Source organism: Sus scrofa, chromosome 1, assembly GCF_000003025.6.
Source record: "Sus scrofa isolate TJ Tabasco breed Duroc chromosome 1, Sscrofa11.1, whole genome shotgun sequence".
NCBI lineage: Eukaryota > Metazoa > Chordata > Mammalia > Artiodactyla > Suidae > Sus > Sus scrofa.
The window spans coordinates 75758220-75785421 of NC_010443.5; the positions used below are offsets into that span (position 1 = coordinate 75758220).

The window sequence follows — 27202 nt, forward strand, 5'->3', positions numbered from 1 at the left end:
TATATTTCTATTAAAGTCTTTTGTGTTGTCAACATGATTTTTGTATTCCTATTCGTGTTAATTATCAGTAAACACCGTGTACTTTGGATAAATCCAAACTAGTGAGTTTTCTGAAAAGCAAATCCAGCCTGCATTAGGAAAAAAAGTAATGTGGCTTCACATATTTTGAATTAAACATATAAGACAGATTAAAAAAATGATTCTTCGGTGATACTGTTTCTTCCGTGGGTCCATGGCATCACATGAGGTACTGTTTCTTGAAAATGCAGTGAAAGCTGTTACTGGTCATCTAAGATGGTCACACAGACTCTGTCAAGGCAAGTGATCAGCTTACCAATGGCCAGATCCAGATATATCACTGCACTGAAAATCTTAACAGGCACTTGAAGAAGCACACGTTTCAAAAACGTATTTCTAGAAAAGAATATGATTTGTCTGTGACAAAAACTTGTCCTTTTTTCCAAAGGCAATTCAGAGAGAACAGAAAATTTCTGCCATGGGAGGTAAATTGATCTAGCAGGTTGAAAAGTTAGGAGTCTTTTAATAGAGTTAGAATCACTTTGGTCTGGTTTTATTGGGTTATGGGTTATGCTTTTTGTGCCTTTTTCTTTTTCTTTTTTTCTTTTCCTTTTTTTTTGCATTGTCTGTGACTTTGCTTTTTAGACTATGGCTATAAAATGTAACATATTTTACATGTGCATTTATCTTCAAGATGTTGAAGAGGCTACTTGAAAAGAAAGGCTCGAAAGAATTTACAAAGTAAAAGACTTGTTTTGAGTCTGTGGCTAAGTGAATAACAAGTGTAATACTTTGGGTGAAGTTCTTTAGCGTTTGTCTCTTGCCTAGGTTATTTGAGGAACTCTATGAAGATCATGGGGATACCCTGTCCCTTCAGTACGGGGGTTCTCAGCTTGTTCATCGCGTAAAAACCTACAGAAAGATAGCGCCGTGGACCCAGCACTCAAAAGACATCATGCAGACCCTGTCTAGATATTACAGCAATGCTTTTTCAGGTAATTCTGGAGTAATAGGCATTTCTAAGCTTCATCCTGATGTGCATTTTCCATATGTGTGTGTGTGTGTGTGTGTGTGTGTGTGTGTGTATACATACCTTAAAACTAACTGGATAAGTAAAGTCAGAATTAATTTTGGTTTCTTTTTTTTGTTTTGCTTTTTTAGGGCCATATCCTAGGTATATGCAAGTTCCCAGGTTAGGGGGTCAGATTGGAGCTGTAGCTGCTGGCCTACGCCACAGCCAACTGGATCTAAGCCACTTTTGCCACCTACACCACAGCTCGTGGCAACGCTGGATCCTTAACCCACTGAGTGAGGCCAGGGATTGAACCTGTGTCCTCATGAATACTAGTTGGGTTTGCTACGGCTGAGCCACGATGGAAACTCCCAGCATTAAATATTTTAAAGTTTAAATACAATAGAACTTTAACTTAGGAGGTACTCAGTAAATATTTGTTTGGTAAATGAATGAATAAAATTTATATCTTAAAAAGGGCACTTTGGCCACCAATTACTGGAGCTTTTACATATTTCAAAATATTTTGATTCCTTGGCTTCTGCCTCCTCTATTTCTTTTTTTTTTTTTAAATAATTTTTTTTATTTTCCCACTGTACAGCAAGGGGGTCAGGTTATCCTTACATGTATACATTACAATTACATTTTCTCCCCCACCCTTTCTTCTGTTGCAACATGAGTATCTTGACAAAGTTCCCCATGCTATTCAGCAGGATCTCCTTGTAAATCTATTCTAAGTTGTGTCTGATAAGCCCAAGCTCCCGATCCCTCCCACTCCCTCCCCCTCCCATCAGGCAACCACAAGTTTCTTCTCCAGTTCATGATTTTCTTTTCTAAGGAGATGTTTTGTGCTGAATATTAGATTCCAGTTATAAGTGATATCATATGGTATTTGTCTTTGTCTTTCTGGCTCATTTCACTCAGGATGAGATTCTCTAGTTCCATCCATGTTGCTGCAAATGGCATTATGTCATTCTTTTTTATGGCTGAGTAGTATTCCATTGTGTATATATACCACATCTTCCAAATCCAATCATCTGTCGATGGACATTTGGGTTGTCTCCATGTGCTGGCTATTGTGAATAGTGCTGCAAGGAACATGCGGGTGCATGTGTCTCTTTTAAGTAGAGTTTTGTCCGGATAGATGCCCAAGAGTGGGATTGTGGGGTCATATGGAAGTTCTATGTATAGATTTCTAAGGTATCTCCAAACTGTTCTCCATAGTGGGTGTACCAGTTTGCATTCCCACCAGCAGTGCAGGAGGGTTCCCTTTTCTCCACAGCCCCTCCAGCACTTGTTATTTGTGGACTTATTAATGATGGCCATTCTGACTGGTGTGAGGTGGTATCTCAGTGTAGTTTTGATTTGCATTTCTCTTATACTCAGCGATGTTGAGCATATTTTCATGTGTTTGTTGGCCATCTGTATATCTTCTTTGGAGAACAGTCTATTCAGATCTTTTGCCCATTTTTCCATTGGGTGATTGGCTTTTTTGCTGTTGGGTTGTATAAGTTGTTTATATATTCTAGAGATTAAGCCCTTGTCGGTTGCATCATTTGAAACTGTTCTCTCCCATTCAGTAAGTTGTCTTTTTGTTTTCTTTTTGCTTTCCTTTGCTGTGCAAAAGCTTTTCAGTTTGATGAGGTCCCATGGGTTTATTTTTGCTCTAATTTCTATTGCTTTGGGAGACTGACCTGAGAAAATATTCATGATGTTGATGTCAGAGTGTTTTGCCTATGTTCTCTTCTAGGAGTTTGATGGTGTCCTGTCGTATATTTAAGTTTTTCAGCCATTTTGAGTTTATTTTTGTGCATGGTGTGAGGGTGTGTTCTAGTTTCATTGCTTTGCATGCAGCTGTCCAGGTTTCCCAGCAATGCTTGCTGAATAGACTTTCCTTTTCCCATTTGATGTTCTTGCCTCCCTTGTCAAAGATTAATTGACCATAGGTGTCAGGGTTTATTTCTGGGTTCTCTATTCTGTTCCATTGGTCTGTCTGTCTGTTTTGATACCAGTACCACACTGTTTTGATGACTGTGGCTTTGTAGTATTTCTTGAAGTCTGGGAGAGTGATGCCTCCTGCTTGGTTTTTGTTTCTCAGGATTGCTTTGGCGATTCTGGGTCTTTTGTGGTTCCATATAAATGTTTGGATTGTTTGTTCTAGTTCTGTGAAAACTGTCATGGGTAATTTGATAGGGATTGCATTGAATCCGTAGATTGCTTTGGGTAGTGTGGCCATTTTTACAATATTGATTTTCCCAATCCAGGAACATGGAATATCTTTCCATTTCTTTACATCTTCTTTGATTTCTTTGATTAAAGTTTTATCGTTCTCGGCATATAGGTCCTTTACCTCCTTGGTCAGGTGTATTCCGAGGTATTTGATTTTGTGAGGTGCAATTTTAAAAGGTATTGTATTTTTGTATTCCTTTTCTAACATTTCATTGCTGGTATACAGAAATGCAACCTTATATCCTGCTACTTTGCTGAATTTATTAATCAGTTCAAGTAGTTTTGGGTTGAATCCTTAGGGTTTTCTATGTATAGTATCATGTTATCTGCATACAGTGACAGTTTGATCTCTTCTCTTCCTATATGGATGCCTTTTATTTCTTTTGTTTGTCTAATTGCTGTGGCTAAGACTTCCAAAACTATGTTGAAGAGCAGTGGTGAGAGTCGGCATGCTTGTCTTGTTCCAGATTTGAGTTAGAAGGCTTTCAGTTTTTCCCCATTGAGTATTATTTGCTGTGGGTTTATCATAAATGGCTTTGATTATATTCAGGAATGTTCCCTCTGTACCCACTTTGGCGAGGGTCTTGATCATGAATGGATGTTGGACTTTGTCAAATGCTTTTTCTGCGTCAAAAATCATATGATTTTTGACTTTTTTTTTTGTTAATGTGGTATATGATGCTGATTGATTTGCGTATGTTGAACCATCCTTGTGAACCTGGGATGAACCCAACCTGGTCATGGTGTATAATTTTTTTGGTATGTTGTTGGGTTCGGTTGGCTAAGATTTTGTTGAGAATTTTCGCATCTATATTCATCAATGATATTGGGCGATAGTTTTTTTTTTTTTGGTGCTATCTCTGTCTGGTTTTGGAATGAGGGTGATGGTGGCCTCATAGAATGTCTTTGGGAGTATTCCTTCTTCTTCAACCTTTTGAAAGAGTTTAAGGAGGATGGGCGCCATTCCTCTTTATATGTTTGATAGAATTCACCTGTGAAGCCATCTGGTCCTGGACTTTTATTTGTAGGGAGTGATTTTATGACCTCTTCAATTTCATTTCTAGTGATTGGTCTGTTCAGTTGGTCTGTTTCTACTTGATTCAGTTTTGGCAGGCTGTAAGATTCTAGAAAATTGTCCATTTCTTCCAGATTGTCAAACTTGTTGCCGTATAGTTGTTCATAGTATTCTCTTATGGTTTTTTTGTATTTCTGCTGTATCCGTTGTGATTTCTCCTTTTTCATTTATAATTTTGGTTATTTGGGTTCTTTCTCTCCTCTTTTTAGTGAGTCTGGCCAGGGGGTTGTCAATTTTGTTTACCTTTTCAAAGAACCAGCTCTTGGTTTTATTAATTTTCTCTATTGTTTTTTGAGTCTCTATTGCCTCCTCTATTTCTGCTTGCAATGCATAGATAAGATAAATTTGTTTAAGAGTGTTGAGTAATTATTTTTAAATAGGGCTCATTTCAGTAATTGTCTAAGAATGTAAGTATCACTGATGCTTTTAATTTATCACGGATTCTTTTAAATGTCAGCTAGAAACGTGTAGTACATTTTACTCTTTTCTTATTTTATGACTTGGGAATAGTCAAAGTAACAGGTGGTTACACTTTTCCTGCCTCCCTTCTGATGGGCTCTCCAGCGCAATGGCTATGATAAACCTAAGTGATTATGAGATAAATCCCACGCACAGGATTTACAAAGGAAGTGCTCACACTGATTTTGTGAGTCTTGGACTCTTGAACTGGATCAAAGATAAAAATGTTTATAGAATGTGGAGAAAAGAGATTCGTAAAGAGATTCTTTGGAGTGAACTGTTGCCATGCATTGACTGTCATCCAGCCCCACTCCTTCACCTAAAGCCTGGAGAGAGTAGGCTTCAGGAGGACTCTGGGAAGGCTTGATGTAGTGTTGTCTTGTTGGAGGAACCCCATGGAGCTGTTGGCTTTGGACTGCTGTGCAGCAAACCTGAAGCAAAGGGAGGGGCTGAGGAGAATGCTGCTGTGTGGTTAATGGCCTGTCCTCCTAGGTGACCAGGGGTAGGTCTCATGGGGGAGGGTGCTGGCATGGGGTTGGCCTAGGTCCTGGCCAGAAGGCCCCTAGCCACAGGGACTAGGAGATGCTCTCTGGATTCCTAAGGAAGGAGTTGCAAGAAACTGCATGTGCTCACAGCAGGGGAACTGTAAGAGAGTCCCCAGTGCTGGAAAGCTTGGAAGAGTGCATGAAAACATCCACAAAAGAGTCAAGCGTTCAGTATTTTCCATGCCCAGAGAGAATGCAAAGGCATTTGGCTATGCTACTGTTCAAGTGTGCTATGTAACAAATTACTAAAACGTTAACAGCTTAAAACAGCTTGTGTTCATCATCTCATGGTTTTTATAGGTCATAATTCCAGGTACAATTTAGCTGGATTCTTTGCAGAGAGTCTCACAAAGCTGCAGACAAGATATCAGCCAGGATGTAGTCTGTTTTGGAGGCCTGACTAGGGAAGCATCCACTTCTCAGCTCATGTGTTTGTTGGTGGAATTCAATTCTTTTCAGTTCCTTGTGGACTTTTTCTTTGTAGGACTCATAACAACTTGCTTCTTCATAGCTGGCAAGGGAAGTCTCAAGGGAAGTCTCAAGGATGAGTTGGCTAGCAAGACACAGTTTTATGTAACATACCGTAATCATGGGAGTGACATCCTGTCACTTGGCCATATCCCCTTGCTCAGAAATAAATCACCAGTCCTACCCACACACAAACAAAATCTGTATCAGGTTCCTAAGGCTCCTGGAACAAAATAGCACCAACTAGGTGACTTAATAGAAACTCATTATCTCACAGTTCTGGGGGCTAGACGTTCAATGCTAAGTTGTCTGCAGAGCCTGGTTCCCTCTGAAACCCATAGAGAAGAATCCTTACTTCTTCCCAGCTTCTGGTAGTTTGCTGATGTTCCTTGGCATTCCTCAGCTTTCCTTGGCTTGCAACTGCAGCACTTCAATCTCTGCTTCTGATGTCGCATGGCCTTCTTCTTTTGTCTAAGTTCATGTCAGATTTTCCTCTTCCTATAGGGACACCAGTCATATTGGCCTAGGGTCTACCCTAATTCAGTATGGCATCATCTTAACTCGATTTCATCTGCAAAGACCCTCTTTTCAAAGATTACATTGATGAGTACTGAGGGTTAGGACATCGACATGTCTTTTTAGGGAGACATACACAGTTCACTCCAGAGCAGAGGATATTACACTAAGGTGTGAACAAGGAGGTGGGGCGTATGGGACCCACTTTGGAGTCTACCACCTCAAGTAAGACTTGTCCCTATTGACACACTAGAGAGGGGTGGGAAACTGGTTGGCAGCCTGGTGGGGATGGGAGGAAAGTGCAAGACAGACCTGGAGATCTGGTGTGGTCTGGCCTCGCCAACCTTGTCATCCTGCCATTCACTGCTTTCCCATCCCGCATCACTACTCTCTAGACATATGGACCTTCTGCAGTTTCCTACAGGTGTTCGGCTTCTTCTGCCACAGGCTTTAGCTCCATCCATTGGAACAAATGACTGCAATCTTCTGCACCTTTAAAGCTTACTCTACTTTGACGTTCTTAAGGAAGGTCCTCCAGTTTTTGTTCTTGTAACATTCCGTATCTTTGTAGCACTTAGCACTACTGCAGTTAAATCACTAACTGTGCCATTAGTTGTGTTGTGTGGCTTCCCACTTAGAGGGCTCCAGGAGTACTTTCATTACTGCAGTATCCCTAATGCCTTGCTTGTGACACATGAACTATTTGTAGAATGAATTAATAAGTGCATGAATTAATTCATTACCTGTGCCCTGCCCAACTTTCCCTTTTCCCTGAATTAAAAAAATTGATAGGACTAAGTATATCAGCCTAGTAATGTGTAGCCTGTCAGTAATGCTCTTAGGCTGCTCAGATCATGTTTTTTGAATTCACTGAGAATTATGCCCATTGAACGACTCTGGGTGAGCTTAATGTATAATGTAAACCACAGAGCCCCTATAGGCCTGAAGACTATTTAGATATTCCGCTGTATGCATGACTCCTTGAGCTGGATTTAGGAAATTAAAATTCAAAGTATATTAATCTGAATAAAAATGCAGAATTAGGGAAGTCAGATTTAGAAATTCTAGATTTCTAAAGCAACTACATTAAGGTATTCTCTGCATCCTTTACTATACCTACTGCTATAGTTCCCAATGAAGATATTAACATGTATTGATGTATTTCAATTGCCTAAAACATGTGTTTCAAATAATTATTATCAATAGCTAAAAAAGACTGAAAATAACACGTGGGTTTCACTTTTTTTTTTTTTTTTTTTGTCTTTTATCCTTTTAGGGCTGCACATGTGGTACATGTTTTTATAAATTAGAATGGTTTTGAGATTATCTCTCTAAAAGCAGTCTAATTGGCTAAGTGTCATTGTTGTCCTAGTTTCCTAGAGCTTCTGTGACAAAGTACCACAGGCTGGGTGGCCTAAAACAGCAGAAATGCACAGTTGTAGAGGCTGGAAGTCAGTTGCAAAGCAAGGTGTCAGAGAGCCGTGCTCCCTCAGAAGACTCCAGGGGAGTATCCAACTTGGCTCCTAGCTTCTGGTGATCCTTGGCTTGCAACTGCAGCACTTTAATTTCTACCTCTCATGTCACTACATTGTTCTCTGTTCTGTCTTGGTAGCATTCTTCTCCCTGTGTGTGTGTGTGCACGTCTCTTCTTCTAAGGACACCAGTTATATTGGATTAAGGGCCCTACTCCACTGTGACTGCCTCTTAACTTGATTATATCTGCAAAGACTTGATTTCTAAATAGGGGCATATTCACAGCTACTGAGGCTTAAGACTTCAGCATATCTTTTGGGGGGGGTTACAGTTCAACCTGTAACACTTAGGTAAGTCGTGTGACAACAGGTGCCTCTGGGTGTGTGTTATCATGAAAAAAGGTTAAAACTTCTGTGATGGAAAGGGTCATCCACTATTCTGCCCTTTACCTGTCAAGGTTGTCCTGAAATGGGGGTCATTATTGACACTTAAGGACCAGGTAATATGTTTTTTTAAATTTTTTAATTTTTTTTTTTTTTTTTTTTTTTTTTTGCTTTTTAGAGCTGCACTCGAAGCATATGAAAGTTCCCAGGCTAGGGACTGAATTGGAGGTACAGCTGTCAGCTTCCGCCACAGCCGCATCACCGTTAGATCTGAGCTATGTCTATAACCTACACTGCAGCTCATGGCTATGCCGAATACCCTCCAGGGATTGAACTCACATCCTCACGGATGTTAGTTGGATTCATTTCCGCTGAGCCACAATGGGAACTCCCTGTTTTTATTTTTTTAATTATTTTTTTTACATACATATATTCTTTTTCATTATTTTCCATTCAAGTGATGTGTTTTTCAGTAAGACTAGAGCACAGAGAATGAATGTATAGTGGCGCGTGATTTAAAAAAGGAGAACCATTAAAAGACAGTAACATGTAAAAGTAACATGACTATAATGGAAAGGTATAACAAAATTAGACACAACTGAAAGAGGAACTATTAGGAAAGGAATTATTTTATGAATAATGTGGCTAAAACAGACTTCTTTATTTTGAGAAGCGTGGTGTCATCAGGGGTACAACTTAACTTTTAAATTACAATGGATATTATATAATGGTAATATATTTATAGAACCATTTTCTTTAAAGCGCTGAAGAAAACTTTGTAAAACTTAATCTCTTCATGTTATGCCTCTGGGGTGGGCAGGAAAATGCTTGAAATTAGGTTGTTAGGAATTTTATCCTTGGTTCATATAGACAGATTGATGCAGTGTGGGTAACCCACCTGCTTCCCTTTCAGGCTCATTTTAAAAGCTGTTCTTGGGGCCTCGTATATTACCATGTTCTGAGGTTTGCCTTTTAAGAGGTATCCTTTGGTTTCTGTGATAACCAACTGCATAAACATCGTAGGGAGAATAGGTACCTACCTATTCCCTTTAGATGTTAGGGAGAACTTTATAATTCCCTGAAGGACCTTGTCAAGCTCTTTCTAATTTTTGTTTTTAACATTTATATGTGAGTATTCCTGAATTTCTTTTTCCTGAAGCTTCTTGAATTTGAATCCTTATTATAAGAAAAATGCTGGGAGTTCCCGTCGTGGCGCAGTGGTTAACGAATCCGACTAGGAACCATGAGGTTGGGGGTTCAGTCCCTGCCCTTGCTCAGTGGGTTAACGATCCGGCGTTGCCGTGAGCTGTGGTGTAGGTTGCAGACGCGGCTCGGATCCTGCATTGCTGTGGCTCTGACGTAGGCCGGTGGCTACAGCTCCAATTCAAGCCCTAGCCTGGGAACCTCCATATGCCGCGGGAGCGGCCCAAGAAATAGCAACAACAACAACAAAAAAGACAAAAAAAAAAAAAAAAAAAAAAAAAAGAAAAGAAAAATGCTCACACATACATATGCACACACGTGTAACTTGAATGAATGTGTGTGTTTTTATGCTTAAAAGAAACCATATCCTCCTTGAGAGATTGAGGGGGGGAAGAAAAGGCTCACAAGGTAAAGACTTCAACGCTCATCATGCATAGAATGGTGAGCAAAGAGTGTGGTGATGGCACAGGCCAGCATCATGGTAGCGCTGTGCGCTAATGGAGCAGTTTCTTTCCCTTTCTTCTCACTCCTGAAAGAGGGGCGTGCAAGGGAGCATCTGAGCATGTTTTCCTTTATCAAGAAGAGGGAGGTTGGAGTTCTTTTGTGGCTCAGCAGTTTAAGGATCCAGCATTGTCAATGCAGTGCCTCAGGTCGTGGCTGTGGTGAGGGTTGGATCCCTGGCCTGGGAACTTCCACAGGTTGTGGACTCAGCCAAAAAAAAAAAAAAAAAAAAGAGAGAGCACCAGTCTTCTAGCCTTCTAAAGTCATATTCTAGTAGATTCAGAAGGAATAAAGCTATATTTGGCTATAGCAGAAAGAAAACAGCTGGAAAATGTTTTAGTAACATTTTATTTTTTTGCTTTTTAGGGTCGTACCTGTGGCATATGGAAGTTCCCAGGCTCGGAGTCAAATGGGAGCTATAGCCGTCAGTCACAGCCACAGCAACATGGGATCCGAGCCAAGTCTGTGACCTACACCACAGCTCCAGGCAACGCTGGGTCCCTGACCCCCTGATTGAGGCCAGGAATCAAACCCACATCCTCATGGATACCAGTAGGGTTCATTTCCATGGTGCCACAACAGGAACTCCCTTAATAACATTTTAAATCACATTAATAAAACTCTGACTAAAACTTAACTGTTCGCCTGTTCTGCAACCAAAGAAGTTAAACATGGCAGAGCAAAAGTCACAATTATAGCCTTGAGTTTAAACTGACCGTGCTTCTCCAAAAGATGCTCAAGAGATCCTTAGGGTCTTGCTGAATTTCCCTAGTATGTTCATTCTTTCGCTCTCCAAAGTGACCATTCATACTGGGTCCTCTCTCCCTAAACCAGTCTCAGCTGGTACCTTTGCCTCCTTCTACACTGAAAAGATGTCACTGAGGGTGAACTCCTCCTTATAACTGGGTATGGTGATATCCTTATCATCTGCACTCGTAGTTCCACCTTAGATCATCTTACAGAGGTTGGAGTGGCCCTGCCCACCACCCCCTCCTCTGTGCTCTGTGTCCCACTCACCTGCTTTCCCCTGTCATTATATGCTCAGTGCTGTATACAGTTTGTTTCTTCCCTTTCATTTCCATTAGCATAAAAGCACACCTTAGGGAGTTCCCATTCATGGCTCAGTGGTTAACGAATCCAACTAGGAACCAAGAGGCTGCAGCTTTGGTCCTTGGCCTTGCTCAGTGGGTTAAGGATCCGGCGTTGCCGTGAGCTGTGGTGTAGGTCGCAGGTGTGGCTCGGATCCCACATTGCTGTGGCTCTGGCATAGGCTGGCAGCTACAGCTCTGATTCGACCCCTAGCCTGGGAACCTCCATATGCTGTGGGAGCGGCCCAAGAAATGGCAAAAAGACAAAAAAAAAAAAAAAAAAAAAAAAAAGCACATCTTAGGTTTTCCATCCAGCCTTTACTTCTGTCCTTAATCCCACAGCCGCTTCTAGCTAAAGTCCTATTTCTCTGCTCTCCTAAAGCAAAACCTCTTTAAAGAGTTACCGGTATACCTGTTTCCCCTCTCATATCCTGTTCTCTCTGCCTGCTTCACTGGGCCCCTGCCCTGTCGTGCCACTGAAACTGTGCTTGTCAAAATCACTAACAGCCTTCTGTTGCCAAATCCAGTGGTTCCTTTTCTCTCTTCATCTAACTCAGCCTTATCAGCTGCTTGTAGCACAGTTGAGTGCTCCTTTATTATTATTGAAGTATAGTTGATTTACAGTGTTGAGCCAATTTCTGCTGTACAGCAAAGTGACCTGGTCTCATATATATATATATATATATATATATTCTTTTTTTTCCTCCCTCTTGCTTGAAACTCACCTCTGTGCTGTCTCACTCAGTCTCCCCAGTGACTTCCTCACGCCCTAATTCTAAACCTTCCTCTTCTCTTTCTACGCTTTGACCCAAGGGGCATTGCATCAGCTTTTAAGTACCATGCATTTGACACTCAAATTTCTCTCTCTTACCTTGACTCCTCCACTGAACTCCAGACTTATTTATCTAAATGCCTATCTAGCTAGCATCTCCTCCTGAATATTTTACTGGTTTTCCACAGTTGCTGTAACAAATTATCCCAAACTTTGTGGCTTAAACTGCACCTGTTTATGATCTCACAGTGTTTGTGGGTCAGAAGTGTGGGTACAGCATTCCTCAGCTGTGTTCTCTGCTTAGGGTCACACCAGGCTGAAGTCAAATGAAAGCAATGAAGTTGAATGCAATCAAAATGAAGTGCAAATGTGGGCAATGACCTGGAGGCTTCCAGGCACACTCAGGTTGTCGACAGAATCTTGTACTGTTATAGGACTGATGTCCCTGTGTGCTTTTGATGGGGGTCATTCTCAGTTTCTGGACACTTGGGGCCCACCCCATCTTCAAAGCCAGCAATGGCGCATCAGAGCCTTGGGCTTCAAATCCCTGCCTTCCTCTTCTCCTTTAAAGGATTTATGTGGTTACAGTTTACCCACCCAGAGAAGACAGGATGATTTTCCTAACTTGAAGTCAGTGATTAGTAATTTCGGTTAAATCTGCAAAGTCCCTTTCTCCATGTAATGTCAAATATTCTTGGGTACTAGAAAGGAAAGGTCATGAGGCTGAGTTTCTTGCAACCACAGATATCAAAGAAGCATCTCAAAGTGATTATTTTTGAGGCAAAAGCACTGGCCTCTGTCCCAAACCTATTTCATCACTTTTTTTTTTTTTTCCCATCTCTGCTCCCATTGTTGGGTTCAGAAACCTAGGAAGCATCCTTGATTCCTTAATTTTCCTTATCCTCCGCTGTCTTATCTGTCAGCAGATCTTGTTGGCTCCTCCTCCAAAATGTAGCCCGATCCTTCTGCTACTTCTCATCCTTACTGCAGTCATGCTAGTGCACACAGCTGTGGCTCTTATCTGAACAACTGCGGTAGCTCCTGACTCCTTTCTCTGCCTCCCCTCTTTTGCTCCTGCTCTTCACAGCAGCCAGAGTGAGCTTTTCAAGACTTAGCACTCCCCTCTCTAAAACTCCTTCCAGGGCTTCCCACTGCTTTTAGATTGATACCCATTACCATAACCTCCAAGGCCTGGTGTGGCCCAAACACTGCATTTCCCTTTGCCCAGCGCCCTTCAGCCCCCTGGCCTTCCTGCTGTTCCTGGAGCTACCCCACCTCCTCCCCCTTCCCCGACCACATAACCTAGGTGTCCCTCTCCTCTCCCATTGTAGGAGAAAATGTCCCAATAAAAATGTAGACAGGAGAGACCCCGGCCATGATGACTAAGCAAAGTCCATCCAACTGCCCCAACCCCCCCACACACACACCTGCTTCTGTAAATTTGTTTCCGCATCTACTACCTTGCCTGACGTCACTCCGGTCCAACTAGCCAAGCATGGACCCGGAAGACGTAGCCCATAAAAGCCTTGTGAAACCCTTCTTCCGGGCTCAGACTCTGGAGATCGATCTCCTCTGAGCCTGCCGACGTGATAAACCTGAGTTCTCTAACTCTCCGAGTGCTCGCTTGATTTCTCACCAGGTAAAAGAGCTGATCCACTGCAGCCACAGAGCTGCTGGAGCTGGTACACTACAGCCACAGGGCTGTCGCCAGAGCTGATACACTGCAGCGCAGGGCTGCTGGGTATCTGCCGTAACACCATCACTCTCATGTCACTCTTGTTTTCCCATAGAACTTACATCCTCTGAAAGTACCTTGTATATGATTGATGTTTCCTACTGTGAAGAAGGCCCATGAGAGCCAGAGTCGGTCTTGTGTAGACTCTATCCCTAGTGTGTGGGACACAGGAGGCTCTTGGATGAATGAATGTTTTCTTTCCAATTAGAAAAGAGATACATGTAAATTATAGAAAGTAGAATAACTCACAAATAAATCATTTAATCCTCACCTTCCAGAAAAAGCAACTTGTTCATATTTAGGAGAACATGATTCTCTGCTTTTGCCCTCTGAGAAAATGTGAGTAATCTTTATGACCCTAAATATTCTTTGACAGCATGATTTTTGGTAGCCTTGTGGCAGTCTGTCTTTTAGAAGCACCATGGAGAGGTTGTTCACTATTGTGCACCTAGTTCCCTTTTAAACAAACATCTTTGCCCATGCACCTTTTTTGCATATTTTTGATGTTATGGGCATTCCAGAAGCATACTTACTAGGTCAGAGTATAGATATTTTCAAGACTTTTAAAAAATATATGTGTAGCCAAGTAACCTTACTGAAAGGATATGGCAGTCAGTTTTCCCTCAGTGTAGGATGGGAGTGCCCATTTTGAAAAGTATTTGCCAGATAAATAAGTAGAAAAGTGGTATAGTGTTTTCAATTTGCATTTGTTTAATAACTAGTAAAGTTGAGTTTTTGTATGTTGTTTGTTATCTATTTCTAAAATTGCATGTTTCTCTTTATTAGGATGTTGATCTTTGTCTTTCTTACATTTAATTGGTCTTTATTTCAGTGTACAGTATGAGATAGTGCCCACTCCACCTCATGGCTAAATAGTACTATTCATTGAATAGTGTCCCTTTTCATGATGAATTTCAGAGGCCACTTTATCACAGACTTAATATTAGGTCAACAAATATTCTAGTTTCAAAATAAACTTTTGGCTAATCAAAAAGGATTGTTATAGTCAAGCCTGATCTATTTAAAAACAGTGCATACTAAAGCTGGTTAGTGTTGAACTTTTTGGATGGAGCTTGAATGATACAGATTCTTTTCTCCTTTCAGGCGTGGTTGAATACAAATGAGATAATCATTTTGCCGCCTTGTTATCTGCAGCTGCAGAGAACCCACCTGTTTTACACTCTTGTCTGCATCCAAAGTCCTGCTGTCTTCCTGAAGGTGACAGCCTTATCTGCAGTCAAAAGTAGCCAGGAGAAGATCCTCAGGCTCATTAGGGGTGGCCTTAAGAGTCCAAGCTTAGTAAAGCTTAGTATATCCAAAGACATATTTTAAGTTATAATAATAGGAGGACATTAACAAAGTCTTCATTATGATGTTTTGAAGAAATACCCTTAATTTGATTGTTTCTCAAGCTTACATTTGATCCTACTTGCTAAAAATTAAAGGAAGCTCCTATGAGGCTTAATAGCAGCCAAAAACACAAAAAATGAAAAACATCTCCTTGAAAACATGGCTGAAAAATGGAAAGCTTCTTCAGATAGAATTAAGATATTTTGAAGTACTACATAGTATGAATTATTAAGTGCCATTAAGGCTATTCAAGAAGCATAGAGAATATAATTACTGTAAAAGCAGTGTGTTTACTTTTGTATTGTGTTCAGAGGGTACAAATTGGGGTGATTATTCCTGTATCATTTAATACTTGATGTTTTCTCTCAACAAATGGACCAAAAGGCCCCAAATATATTCAGCATATAAACACATCCCTTTTATATATTACTTTTAGCCTGAAAGGTAAGTGCTGTTATAATGGCATGCTTCCTGTCAAAACATATAACTAGACTACATGTTTGATGTACCATATTTCATTCATTGCCCCTGCCGAAACGACTGAATAGCCCAATGAGAACAGTGTTGCTAATTTCAGATGTCTCTGTGTTCACTACAGCTGTTGGAAGAAAATTGATTTTATGATAATGTTATCTCGTTTCAAAAGCAGTCATTTCTATTGTGCTCTCTTTTAAGTTCTGTGCTCGTTTTCAGAAAGAGGTTATTATTTATATTGTGGTTGTCTGCCCCACACCTGAATATACAAGGGCTTGGAGACAAGAATGGAAAAAAAGGAAATGAGGGGAAAGAATGAAGGATGCTAGGGAGGGGACTGGCAGAAAGGGAGGGTGGCTCATGAGGCCACTTCAGTGCTCATCATCATTTTTAGCAGAATATATTAGGAAAAAGAAGAGGAGATGGAGCGTGTATATAGTGTCAATCTTATTAGTTTGTCGTGTATTTTGAAAAGGTAATTTTGGAGTGGGTGAATGGTTCAAATGAGCTTGTTTTCCCTGTGGTCACTCTGCCTTCGTTATCAAACACAAAAGGGGGCCGGGCAGGCCCACGGCTGTCGGGGACAGAAAATGTCAATATTGTCTCTGCTGAAGAAATGGAGAATTTTTCATGGATTAAAAGCAGAAACTTGGAAACGGACTTTCTCAAGGTTGTATAACAGAATATGAGTAGGAATTGGGCCATTTGATTTGTCTGACATCTCTCCTTGTCTTTGCAATAGAGTGAAGATGTTATTTGTTTCAGGTAAACGAACGTGTGGTGAGAATGTTTTTATTCTAAAAATAAAATAACTAAGGTTCGGTGGCAGTTCTTAAAGATTTTGAAGAGCCTCTCAAATTTCAAGAAGCAGTTTAGATTCAGTGTCTTCTGGGTTGTGAGATAAAAGAAATAAAAAGGAAACATTTTGAAACAAGATTTTAATTCTGAGAATCTTGGTGGCCCTCTTAGTTTTCCCGTATGTGTGTTAAACACTATTATTTTCACAACCTCACAGTTGTACCCTTATCCTCCTAAAAAAACATTCCCCTGAGTTATATGTCACTAATGGATTTCCTGAAATACATATTTTTGCCTTTTAGATGCTGATAGACAAGATTCCATTAATCTCTTCCTAGGAGTTTTCCATCCCACTGAGGGGAAACCTCACCTCTGGGAACTCCCGACAGATTTTTATCTGCATCATAAAAACACCATGCGACTTTTAGCAACAAGAAGAAGGTATTTTTCTTCCTACCCTACTATGTAAACTTAGCTTTGGTGTTACTCAGAATATGAGACACTTTCCTTTTTGAGGAATAATCATATAGACTAAAATAGTCTTACCATGTGTTTGCCATGAGGAATTTAGTATCGTTGATGTCCTGATAGTAAGTGTGGGAAATGGTCACTAACAATTGGTGTTTTGCATTTTCTGTTACTATACAACGTTTCTGAACTTGATCCTTGAACCTAAGTTGACCCTCCACTAAAGTGAACCATTAACATCATGAATCGGTGTTCCCCTCAAGCGTGGAGTGATAAAGAACTTTAACATCTCAGGAGTCGGTCTTTGTTTTTTAACTGTGGCATCTCTGCGGCATCACTTTGGAATGCCAGCATTCTTTCCTCCAGGAAGCACACGATGACGCTGAGAAGGGCAGGAAACGAGAGCAGTGGCCCTCGTGGCAGGTACTAGGGCCCTGCTGCTCAGCCTGGGCTTCCTAGAGTCTTTCGACAGTGTTGGTTATATGGATGACAGGTAAATTGGTAGTGATAGCCCCCAAAGAAATGGACTGTTTCACTGTGGTGTTTGGACAGGATGCCCAAGGGTCTGTAGCTGTGTGACCTTGGACTCATTTTCCTCACCTGCACAATGCAAATGACAGGACACACATCACAGCATTGTGCAGGTTTAATGAGAGGACGCTCTGGTGTTTTTCATTGAAGAGTCATGTACTAATAATGGGCAGCATTGCTCACATGGGAGGTGGGACCCGGGTCCCTTCTGCTCAGAGGCCTGTGGTGTCACGTTCTCTCCCAGTGCCCTCCTCTCACAGCGTCAGTGGGCTGGAGCCCTTACTCTGTGCAATGACGCCTCCCAAACAATGCAGAGGTGTCGCCCGGCTGTGCTCATTGTGTGGACAAACCACAGAGAGCCGGCAAATTAGCAAGTGCTGCTGTTACAGCTGTTAGCAAATTCCATGTTACTTCAGGGATATTTGAAATAGGAAAGAAATGTTGGTTGATCTGTTCTCAATTTTATTTTTTTTAAGTGCATATTATTGGAATAACCGACTTAATACTTGAGCTTACTTTCCCTAGAAATGAAGCAGTGATGGTTTTTCCACTACATTTAATATTAATAAATGACTGCTGTGGAATTTTTTTTTTTCTCTTTTTTAGAGTCGAACCCTCAGCACATGGAGGGTCCCAGGCTAGGGGTCTAATCAGAGCTATAGCCACAGGCCTACACCACAGCCACAGCAATGCCCGATCTAAGCCATGTCTGCAACCTACACCCAACTCACAGCAAAGCCGGATCCTTAACCCACTGAGCAAGGCCAGGGATTGAACCCGCACCCTCTTGGTTTCTAGTCAGATTCGTTCACCACTGAGCCACGGTGGGAACTCCTGCTGTGGATTTTTGATGACAAAAAGTCTGGATCTAATTATGTTTGGTGAGAGGTAAGTATAAATACTTACATTTAGCTTTGGTGATGCATTTGACTATGGGTAAATGTGGTTGATGTTCTGAAGCTTTATATTGCCTTAAAGTATTGAAGCCAATAAGATACAACTTGGAAACAAACAAAACTTGATTTTCTGTTGTTGAAATTAGCTAGTAAATTACAACCATAAATTAAACCACTCACTTACCTCGAGTTACATAACTGAGGCAGGCAGTGTTGGTGCTTATTTGTGGGAACAAAAGGAAACCAGTGTTATGCTCCCATTTTTTTTTTTTTTAAAGGAAAGTGAGGTGCAGAGAGAATGTCTTAACTGAGATTATTCAGCTGGTTAGACAGAATCAGCTAGAAGCCTGCCCCTGAAAAGAAACAGGTATCAAAGTAGATGAATAGGGCTTTCACAGTTGATTAGGTCTCCTGTTTTTGTTTGTTTGTTTTTCCTAGAATATCAAAATTACAAAAATTGGTTTTGGGCATCCATAATTGATACTTATTCATCAACAGTACTTCTAAAGATTACAGGATAAATTTCAGTGCTCTGTTTTGGACTTTATAGTATCACTCCCCCCATACCGGTTATTTTGATGACAGTTAAATCAGTGTGATAATTCTCAGAAAGAGTGACTAGTTGGGTCCGAGGCAATAGCCAGACAGGAGCAAAGATAGCAAGGTGGAGCCGGGTTGAATTTCTGCCAAGTGTGTGACCTTAGACCTGTTTCTTTCTTTTTTTTTTTTTATTTCCAGTAAATGTATTTTATTACTGTTTGGGTTTTTTGGGGGGGGTAGATTTTAATTTTTTCCATTATAGTTGATTTACAGTGTTCTGTCAATTTCTACTGTATAGCAAAGTGACCCAGTCATACATATATATTCTTTTTCTCACATCATCTTCCATCACGTTCCATAACAAGTGACTAGATATAGTTCCTTGTACTATACAGCAGGACCTCATTGCTTATCCACTCCAAATGCAATAGTTTGCATCTATGAACCCCAAACTCGCAGTCCATCCCACTCCCTCCTATCTGGAAAACTTGTTTTCCCAACCAAAAGATGGACATGACTGTGTATACCTCACAGGTCATTTTGAGAATTAAATGAAAAAATATGTGGAAAATACTTATCCTGGGTCTGACACACAGTAAACATAGTCATGGAGCAGCCGGGCCCTGCGGGAGGGCCGTCAGCTAATATCCATGTGACCGGAGGGAAGTCGCATAACTGGTCCAATTCTCAAGTTTCCACATCAGTAAATAGAGATAATGATAGTATCTGACCGTGGGTTTTTCCGAGAATCAGATGAGATCACATAAATCCTTGGCACATAGTAAGTCCAACAGATATTTGTATTATTATTACTATTATTTAAAGAGATTACATTCTCTAGTTGTAACATTTATTAAAAATCACATAAGGTAAATAGTATGTCAGTTTGAGAGGTGGTCATTCTCAGACACCTATCATGCAGAGATCTGCTTCTCTGTAACTTTACCTACTAATCTTAGTTCAACCCACTGTGACCTTAAGAACACAATTTCCTCATCCACTTGATAGTCTTTTAAATATTTGAAGTCAAGTTCACACATGGTCAAATCTCTTCTTCTCCTGGTTAAATAGCTCCACTTCCTTAGCTGTTTTTCCAATGCTGAGGTTTTAAGTCTGTTTAACACTCAGGTGGCTCTCCTCTGCATTCCAGTCTCTGTCACTGCTCTTTTAATTTTTTTATTATTTTTATATAATGAATTTTATTTTTTTTCCATTATAGCTGGGTTACAGTGTTCTGTCAATTTTCTGCTGTGCTCGGTGACCCAGCACCACATACATGTATACATTCTCTTTCTCACATTATCATGCTCCATCATAAGTGACTAGACATAGTTCCCAGTGCTATACAGCAGGAACTCATTGCTAATCCATTCCAAAGGCAATAGTTTGCATCTATTAACCCCATGCTCCCAATCCATCCCACTCCCTCTTCCCCCGCTTGGCAACCACAAGTCTATTCTCCAAGTCCATGATTTTCTTTTCTGTGGAAAAGTTCATTTGTGCCATATGTTAGATTCCAGATATAAGTGATACCATACAGTATTTGTCTTTCTCTTTCTGACTTATTTCACTGAGTATGAGAGTCTCTAGTTCCATCCATGTTACTGCAAATGGCATGATTTTGTTCTTTTTATGGCTGAGTAGTATTCCATTGTGTATATATACCACATCTTCCTAATCCAATCAGCTGTCGATGGACATTTGGGTTGTTTCCATGTCTTGGCTATTGTGAATAGTGCTGCAGTGAACATACAGGTGCATGTGTCTTTTTCAAGGAAAGTTTTGTCTGGATATATGCCCAAGAGTGGGATTGCTGGGTCATACGGTAGTTCTCACTGCTCTTTTTATTTTATTTTATTATTTTTTTTTGTCTTTTGTCTTTTTTGTTGTTGTTGTTGTTGTTGTTGCTATTTCTTGGGCCGCTCCCACGGCATATGGAGATTCCCAGGCTAGGGCTTGAATCGGAGCTGTAGCCACCGGCCTACGCCAGAGCCACAGCAACGCAGGATCCAAGCCGCATCTGCACCCTACACCACAGCTCACGGCAACGCCGGATCGTTAACCCACTGAGCAAGGGCAGGGACCGAACCCGCAACCTCATGGTTCCTAGTCGGATTCGTTAACCACTGCGCCACGACGGGAACTCCTCACTGCTCTTTTTAAACTGTGTTATCCAGACTTGGATCCAGTAATGGTCAGAGTTTGGTCTGATTCATGCCAGCTGTTGTGGGACCCCTGGTACATTATTCCCCTTGTTCTGGATACTCTATTTTTATCATTAAGTGTGAGGTCACATTAACTGTTTGCAGCAATGCCATCATAATGTTAGTTCTCTGGGCTTCTTCTCCATTAGAACTTTCAGGTCTTTATAACATGTCCTTCTGCTATGCCTTGTCTATGCCACCTTGTCGTGCTCACATCTGCTCTGCGTGCTTATTATATCCTTTTTATCAATTATTTCTTCTAGCTTTGTAGCTTCTTCAGGTTTAATTAGCTGGCCGTCTTGGTGCTAATACAAGTCCTTGATGAAATAGGGTAAATCCTTGAATAGAATAGGGTAGATGGCAGAGCCCTGTGGAATACCATCACCAAGTCCTGCCTCCTTAACATTGTTTTGTGATTTTTGATTGGCATTATTTAAAAAGCTGTAACTTACTATGCAATCAACACTTGACTACCCTGTCATCCTGCTCTGCTTTTTATAGTATCAATTGCTTTGCCAAAGTCCCTATATATTATTTCAGAGGGGCTCGCAAGTTGACTAGGGGAATTAGTTTTTTGAAAATCTGCCCAACCTTTCTGTGTGAGCCAGTGGAATTACACACCTTTTTTTTTTTTTTTTTTTTTCTTTTTAAGGCTGCATCTGCAGCATATGGAAGTTCCATGCTAGGGGTCAAATTGGAGCTACAGCTGTCAGCTTACACCTGTGTCAGCCACAGCAATGCAGGATCCAGGCCACATCTGCGACCTATACCACAGCTCATGGCAACACCAGATACTTAACCCACCGAGAGAGGCCAGGGATCCAACCTGCATCCTCACAGATCCTCGTCAGATTTGTTGACTGCTGAGCCACGAAGGAAACTTCTGAACTGCACAATCTTAATACTAGGAAAAGGAAAAGAAGCTGACTCACTAGGTATTCGTGCAAAGGAGGAAGTCACACTGGAATTGCAGTTTTCCAAGCTCTGAGACCTGGTCTCAAAGCAGGTTTCTGTGCCTGCGCAGGTGCTCCTTAGAGTAGTGCCTGGTGGGAAGGAGATAAAATGCCCTCCTGGATCTCAGATGCTTTCCTCTTCCATCCATCTCAGCTCAGCTTCCTTAGGATGGGTATTTCTTTGGGCTTCTTTGCTTCTGGGACCCACTCAGAAGAGCTGGACTTTTTAAAAAGTATTGTTAGGTTGCATTATCTTCCCGAGGGAGATAATTTAGTAATATTCAAAAAAACTTCTGGCCTGCTCTCAAATCACTAATACAAGATTGATCATCTCTTAATTCTTTCTCTCCACATGGTGCATTCTGAGTTGAAACACATTCTTTATAATGTTTACTCCTTTTTTCTGAGTGTGCTTGTAGTGAGCACCATTTTTTAGGAAATCACTTACAGGTGAGCTGATAACTTCTCTGCTTTCCTCCTCTGCTAAGGTCAGGTCATCACAATATAGAATTTATGCCTGTGCTTGCTCACATGCCAGCTCCCCTCCCCCGTCCCCCCACCTCTCTCTTGGATTTGTATGCACACATCCCTCTGAAACTGTTAGCCCCTGTCTTTTATATTCCCCTGATTTGATAGTCTGATTCTCCTATAAGAAACAAAAATGAGATTAGCCTGGTGTGGCTTGTTTTAGTGACTATATGAGGTTTCATAGAAGTCACTGGTCATCTTTTTTGGCTGCTCGTCATACATACGTGATTTGATATTTCACTGGCATTGATGTCCCACTCACTGCTGTATGGTTTTTGGAATCTTTCACTCTTCTTGCTTTTGAACATCAAGACAGCATTTGCTCATTTCCAGGTTAAGTTCCATGCTTCACTGTTTCTTAAAAGTTTACTGATCTCAACTGCACCAGGACAGTGCTCTTAGAGATGCTCTGCTGCCCTCTTCTATCCCTTGGGCTTGCACAGTTCCAGCTTTTCTTGGGTTTTTCTCTTTTCAGCATGAAACTTACCATGACTGGTAAAGATAGAAACAATACCGGAATTAAGTGGCTATACTGTCTGTCATTATTTTCTTTTGGGGGGGGCTTTTTTTTTCCTTTTTTTTTTTTTTTTTTTTTTTTTAGGGCTGTGCCTACAGCATATGGAGGTTCCCAGGCTAGGGGTCAGAGCTGCAGCTGCCAGCCTATGCTAGAGCCCCAGCAATGCCAGATTGGAGCCACATCTGTAACCTACACCACAGCTCATGGCAATGCTGGATCATTAACCCACTGAGCGAGGCCAGGGATTGAACCCACAACCTCATGGTTCCTAGTTGGATTCGTTTCCATTGTGCCACAAGAGGAACTCCTTCAAACAGCCCCTTTTGCATCAGCAGGAGCTCGTTATAAATGCAGAATCTCAGGGCACCTACTGAATCAAAATCTGCCTTTGCACAGGATCACCAAGTGTACACTTATTTTGAGAAGCACTGCTCTAAAGCATTACTTCACTTTCAAACAAACTTTTAGGAACCATTCCTGTTATCATAGTACTACCCCTCCACCCTCACGGAATTAACTGGGCTTCCTGGTCCTTTTTTTTGGTCCTCCTTCGTCAGGTATTCTGCTTGCCATCTCTAGAGAATTCTTTATGTTGCCTGTTTCATCCTCCTCATTCATCATAATTGGGAGTATTCAACATGGTGATGTCAGCATTTTATTTATTAAAAGCCGTTCATTTATTTAAAATGATCTTTTAGCGTTTTTGGCTATAGGCGCTTATTGCTGAACCTCTTGAACCTCTCTGTTTTGTTTTGTTTTGTTTTTTAAATTGATAACTCATTTCACATCATTCCCTTTCCTAGCTCTCATCTACTTCGATATAGCATTTTTCTCCTAAATATCCATTTTGTTGGAATTTGATTTAGATTCAGTGTTCAGAGAAAAGGCAGTTCAGGAGTCTTTCAGATTCTTTGCTCCTGGTGGATGAGTCCACTAGTAGAAGCCCATGTGACTGAAATTCCCTGCCTGACTCTGACTGACCTCTGTAAACAAGCAGTGAATACTTACAGTTCAAGATTAATAGGAGCCATACTGTTTCCTAAGGGAACTTCTTTAGGACGCTCCATTCACTGAATGATTTTGCTGAATGGTTTTCATTAACTCTGCACACAGACCCAGACACACTGAGCAGAGGTGAAAAATTAATCTAACTCTCAGCTAACTATACATGGGAGAATCCTACTGTCCTGGTAGGTCCTGTTGCTCCTGGTGGCAGGTGATAAAGCATCACAGGCCCTGTGGAGAAGTGAACAGCAGCTCATTGTGCCTGGCTCAGTGTACCCAAATCTTTTTTTTTTTTTTTTTTTAGCTAAACGTAAGTAACATCGCAGCATCTTGACTCTCAGACAAGTTGGGGGGCATTTTTTTAGATCTCTCCTGTAGCTGAAACAAGAAGGAGGGGTTGGGAAAGGAAAGAACTTGTTGAAGACCTACTGTGCCATGAGCTTCACTGACAGGTTTTTAAAGAAAAGAATTAATTTTGAAGTACAGGCAGCATCTTGCTATAGACCATACAACTCCTTTCATCCAATGAATTGTAAAAAAACCAACATTTACATTTGATCCATCTTACCCCTCTCCTTTTTTTTTTTTCCTTAATTTTGTAGTTATACTTACTGGTGGACACCAGAGGTAATAAAATATTTACCGCTGCCTTATGATGAAGGTAGGTACACTGTTTCTGTTTTAGTTTTATACTAACATTTTAGGATGGTTCTTAAATGAGCTTGAAGCATTAAATTCTTTGCATATTATATTTTATTAGAAAGAAATAAGTACTCTGTGTTACATGGCTGTTGCGATAGGAGACTATAAAATCTTAGACAGCTCTTTTAAGGATGAAGATTGTGTTATATTTCTTTTATCTAAGTGTACCAGTATCTTTTATTGTGTCTTACAGTTGTTAGGGAGGTCTCTGAAATGTTTAGTGGATATATGTCAGTTCCTCATTTTAAATGAGTACTTAGGAGTTCCCATGGTGGCTCAGTGGTTAACGAATCCAACGAGGAACCATGAAGTTGCGGGTTCGATCCTTGGTCTTTCTCAGTGGGTTAAGGATCCGGCGTTGCCATGAGATGTGGTGTAGCCTGTGTATACAGCTGTGATTAGACCCCTAGCCTGGTAACCTCCATATGCCAAGGGAGCGGCCCTAGAAAAGGCAAAAAAAGACAGTAAATAAATAAATAAATGAGTACTTAATATATTTCTAGATATTTGGGAATAGGGAAGAAGTGGAGACCCAATCATCACAAGGAGAAACAGAAACTTTTCCTATATCTAAGCAGTGAAAAAAGTACAGATATGTGTATAGATGTCCATTTTAGTCACTCAAGTTAATTACGTATTAATTTGGCAGAAAGGTAGGAAAATTTTCATATTAAAAGAATACCCTCAAACATATAATAACGTTTATAAATTTAAATGACTGCCCAGTTGGAAATAGAGTTTAGTCCTGATGCTGTTCCTGATTCCTCTGACCATGAGCAAGCCAATTTTCCCACCTGTGAAAGGATGCTAAGATTTATGCCCAGTTTGAGGAATCCATCTGGTCATGGTTGACCATCCTGACTTGGGTGGTAAAGGCCATAAAGTAGGAAGATTGCAAATGATTTTATTTTTTAAATTATTTAAAAAATTATAGTTGATTTACAGTGTTGTGCCAGTTTCTGCTGTACAGCAAAGTGACTCAGCCATATATATATGTGTGTGTGTGTGTATATATATATATATATATGTATGTGTGTGTGTGTATATATATATATATATATATATATATATATATATATATTCTTTTTTCATCATGTTCTATCCCAAGAGAATGGATATAGTCCCCTGTGCTGTACAGTAGGACCTCATTGCTTATCCATTCTAAATGTAATAGTTTTCATCTACTTTTATTTTTTTTAATTTTTTAGTATTTTTTTTTTTGTCTTTTTGCCTTTTCTAGGGCTGCTTCCTGCGGCATATGGAGGTTCCCAGTCTAGGGGTCGAATCAGAGCTGTAGCTGCCAGCCTGCACCAGAGCCACAGCAACACAGGATCCAAGCTGCAGCTGCAACCTACACCACAGCTCATGGCAACGCCGGATCCTCAACCCATTGAGCAAGGCCAGGAACAGAACCCGCAACCTCATGGTTCCTAGTCAGATTTGTTAACCACTTCGCCATGACGGGAACTCCTGCATCTACTTTTAAAGAAGTATCTGTAACCTTGAAACTCTAAGCAAAATCATAACCCATGTTGCTAAGAAGGTTTTGTTGCTCTGGGAGAGGGGATGGGACTTTAATAACCTAATATTGCCCATAATCAGGATTTGAAATTTAAAGGAAAAATCGAGTGAAATAGTGCATAATTTTTATCTAGAAGGCAGAGGGTATTTATTTAAGAGCAGAAAGGAATTTAAAGCGCTGAGTAATTTGACTTCTAAAAGAATTCTGCGCTCCCATCGCAGCTTCCAGAGGCCCCCACCTCCTTAGGGCTTGTCCCGCTCAGCTCAGTGTATATTCTCTGCACATATCTCACCCATCTTCCGAGTGTGAAAGTACCAGAGGCAGGAGCTGAGCCTTGTTCAGTGTGCTGTGAACACAGTTGACGTTACAGAAATGTTTGCGAGCTGTAATCTAAAGACTTGAAGAGTAACAGGCAGTTTCTCTCTCTTAGTTATCTGTGCTGCGAACTTGAAGAAGTTGATAGTGAAGAAATTTCACAAATATGAAGAGGAGATAGACATCCACAACGAGTTCTTTCGACCACACGAGCTGAGCAGTTTTGATGATACGTTTTGCTTGGCTATGACAAGTTCAGCACGGTAAGTTGCCAGTTCTCTGAAGCTAGACAGCTTAGTTTACATAGATTTTCTTTACCAGAAATCTCTTCTGCAAGCCTGCTATCAGGTGGCTATTCAGCCTCTGAATTCCTCCTGCGACGGGAGCCAGCACTGTGGAGGCTGTCCTTGTATTGTTAGACAACTGGAGTTAAATTCTCCTCTTAGAGAAGTCGAAATATGCCTCCCATCTGTCCTGGTTTGTCATTTGGAATAAACTCATTTTTTTTTTAATGGAACATGGAACTTGAGAGTTAAGGTAAATTACTGGACAGAAAGCATAGTCTTGGGTACTAGAAAGGCCAGCATGTGAATCTTAGACCAGCCATGGCTTACCTGTGTGACCTTAAGAAAATTATCCAACTGATCTGAGTCTTCTTCATTTCATATAGATAGGGGTGTGTGTCATACACACACACACACACATACACCCCAAGTGCCGTATGTAGTACCTGCCTGACACAGCTAGGTGACTCATAGACGGTGGCTCTCATTATAGTACAATTTTTATTAGGCACAGAACAAGTCTAGTTTCTCTTTGATGTGCCAGCCCTTTAGATTTTTAAGGAGGCAATATTAATTTTTTCAGGGTAAATATCCTTCTTTCCTTCATAACTCCTTTGACATTGTAGACTCTCTGCATC

The 27202-nt window shown here is 40.8% G+C and overlaps 1 protein-coding gene across 5 annotated transcripts in view; it reads left to right on the forward strand.

Moving 5' to 3' along the window:
* FIG4 (FIG4 phosphoinositide 5-phosphatase) overlaps positions 1-27202 on the forward strand; it is a 152871-nt gene that overhangs the window by 64069 nt on the left and 61600 nt on the right. For all 5 annotated transcript variants that reach the window (XM_021068077.1, XM_021068153.1, NM_001243250.1 and 2 more), the window contains 4 exon segments: positions 847-1013; positions 16402-16540; positions 24344-24402; positions 26396-26543. In XM_021068077.1, the coding sequence (XP_020923736.1) occupies positions 847-1013; positions 16402-16540; positions 24344-24402; positions 26396-26543 (513 nt within the window).